The sequence below is a fragment of the Lactuca serriola genome, chromosome 3 (assembly GCF_051521515.1).
Source record: "Lactuca serriola cultivar US96UC23 chromosome 3, Lser_US96UC23_V15, whole genome shotgun sequence".
Classification (NCBI taxonomy): Eukaryota; Viridiplantae; Streptophyta; class Magnoliopsida; order Asterales; family Asteraceae; genus Lactuca; species Lactuca serriola.
The window spans coordinates 144,264,519-144,266,801 of NC_136410.1; the positions used below are offsets into that span (position 1 = coordinate 144,264,519).

General features: G+C 39.8%; 1 protein-coding gene across 1 annotated transcript; it reads right to left on the reverse strand.

Moving 5' to 3' along the window:
* Positions 1–811: 811 nt before the first annotated feature.
* Positions 812–1,750, reverse strand: LOC145095766 (uncharacterized). Its single transcript, XM_079033596.1, has 3 exons — positions 1,433–1,750; positions 1,253–1,342; positions 812–1,147 (listed from the first exon to the last, which is right to left on the reverse strand). Exons 1-3 carry the CDS (start codon positions 1,748–1,750, stop codon positions 812–814), a joined length of 744 nt encoding a protein of 247 aa, XP_078889722.1.
* Between the last annotated feature and the right edge of the window lie 533 nt (positions 1,751–2,283).

Genomic DNA, 2,283 nt, shown 5'->3' on the forward strand with positions numbered 1-2,283 from the left:
ATCACCACATTCTGAAACTGTGGGAGGAGCAACATCACTTCTTGGTATAGCAGGCTCAACTAGAGGGAATTGATCAAAGATAGGTTGGCCTCCCTGATCTTTCCTAGGTCTTCCGATCTTCCTTTTTGGGACAGGTGGCTTAGGTACCTCATCATTTGTGCATGAAATCTTATTATGCCCAAGTTGTTGGCACTTTCCACACCTCACAGTCCTAGTAAACTTTAACCTTTGAAAGGGGTATTTGGCATCTTCTGATTCAGATGCATGCTTCACTCTATTTACTTTGGGTCTTCCAGGCATCCTTCTAACTAGGGGTGGTAATGGTTTAATAAAATCAGTCATTGGCCACAAGTTGCTTCCACCAACAGGTTGTATGTTCTGACTGTAGGTTGCAACATATTTGTCCTTGTGGAACCAAGAAGAAATGAATTCACTTGGATATTTGTGGACATAGTTGATTGCAGCTTGACTATGCACACATGGTATGCCCGACAACATCCACAAGTTGCAGGTGCAAGTGTGATTGGCTAAATCAACCTTGTATCCATTGTAGCCATACCTAGTTTCAAACACATCACCACCACTTGGCACCACTGTCCACAACCTACACACAAAACAAACAAAGTACACATATAAATATATAAATACATACTTAATATTTTTGGATACATGCCAATAAAACTTATATTACCTCATATCTTTCCCAGATTCATTAAGCTTCAGTTGTATGTTAGGCCCATAATTACCCCTCCATTTGGTGGCCTCTTGACCTTGATGAAAAAACCTTTTCATAAGGAGAATCCTTATTTCCTCAAGCATTGTGATTATAAGCTTCTTCCTTATTTTTTTTGATCATGGCATTGAAGCATTCTGCAACCCCATTCTCTACTGCTTCACAAGCATACCCATGAGAAAAGAAGGCTTTGCACCAAGTTTCAGGTTTCCTTGCCATAAGATAATTGTATCTTGTTTCTGTTATCTTCTTTATCTTCTCCATTGTAGCAAGAAAGTCCCCTTCCACTGTACTCATAGCAGCTTCCCAGAACAAACTCTTTAGCTCTAATCCTGTGAATTTCTTTCTAAAGTTTACAAAGATGTGTCTAGCACATTGTATTTGCTCAACATTAGGGAGTAGGTCTGCCACAGCCTGTAAAAGTCCTTATAATTAACAAACAAACACAACACAACACATGTAAATATTAATGACTGTAACATACAAATATATATTGTATACTAGTGTATGTTGTGGTACCTTGTGTTGGTCTGAGATAACAACCAATCCATTGCCAGCACCAAGATCCAAATCAGCAACCAAATTATCAATGAACCAGGTCCAGTTGTCCTTATTCTCAAGATTCACAACTGCTTATGCTATTGGGTAAACATGGTTGTCTGCATCCCTCCTAATAGCAGTTAAAATCTCCCCCTTAACCTGCCCCTTCAAGAAACTACCATCTAGTCCTATTACCCTTCTACATCCTCTGCTCCATCCATCTCTGAAAGCATTGAAGCCAACATAAAACCTTTTGAAACAGTTAAACCCCAAATTACTTTCTACCCCCACCAAGCAAGTTTTACCCGAATTACTCAACCTAATTGCAGCTGCAGAGTCCCAAACCTTGGCATAGTGGTCTTCTAACTTCCCTTCTATCATCCCCATTGCAATAGCCCTTTCTCTTTGGCATTGCCCAAGAGATACACTCACTGAAAACCTTTGTAGCACATCTGCTTGCATCTCTAGCAATGTCATCTTGGGCTTCATGATTACATCTTTCAGGTAGTGTTTGGCTAACCAACTGCTAGTAACTAAGGAACCAAAATGATAATTCCTAGCACACAGATGCATTTCATTACAAAATTTTATCTGGAATGTTCTTTCATTGTACTTCCATCCAGCTGCAACCCTAAATGGACACTTCATTTTGTTATTATCATTGATGTCCCTGGTTCCACTACCACACTTACCTATAACCCTCACTTTATCACTTTTTTCAAAATAAAGCTGGTACCCTCCATGGACTGCATAGTTAGTTAAAGCAAACCTGAGTTAAGTAGGGGATTCATAACAGTCTCCTAATCGGGGCCTCATCTCTTTCCAGTCAACATTGGGATCATGCACCCTATACTCCACACCAACATCATCATTGTCCTCATCTAAGTGGGCATGCTCTTTTTGTTGGACACCAGGAATGTCTCCATCATCTACCATTCCATCAATACTCCTCCTTAATACGTTTTCATCACACAATAAGTTAAGAAACTGATCATCACATAGTCTTGAGG

What these genes read in the sequence shown, in the direction of transcription:
- LOC145095766 (XM_079033596.1), bottom strand. Translation starts at nt 1,750, where the DNA reads ATGACATTGCTAGAGATGCAAGCAGATGTGCTACAAAGGTTTTCAGTG. An exon ending in GTAGTTTCTTGAAGGGGCAG is followed by an intron (nt 1,343 to 1,432) that starts GTTAAGGGGGAG and finishes CTTGAGAATAAG; the next exon opens with GACAACTGGACCTGGTTCAT. An exon ending in TTATCTCAGACCAACACAAG is followed by an intron (nt 1,148 to 1,252) that starts GTACCACAACAT and finishes GGACTTTTACAG; the next exon opens with GCTGTGGCAGACCTACTCCC.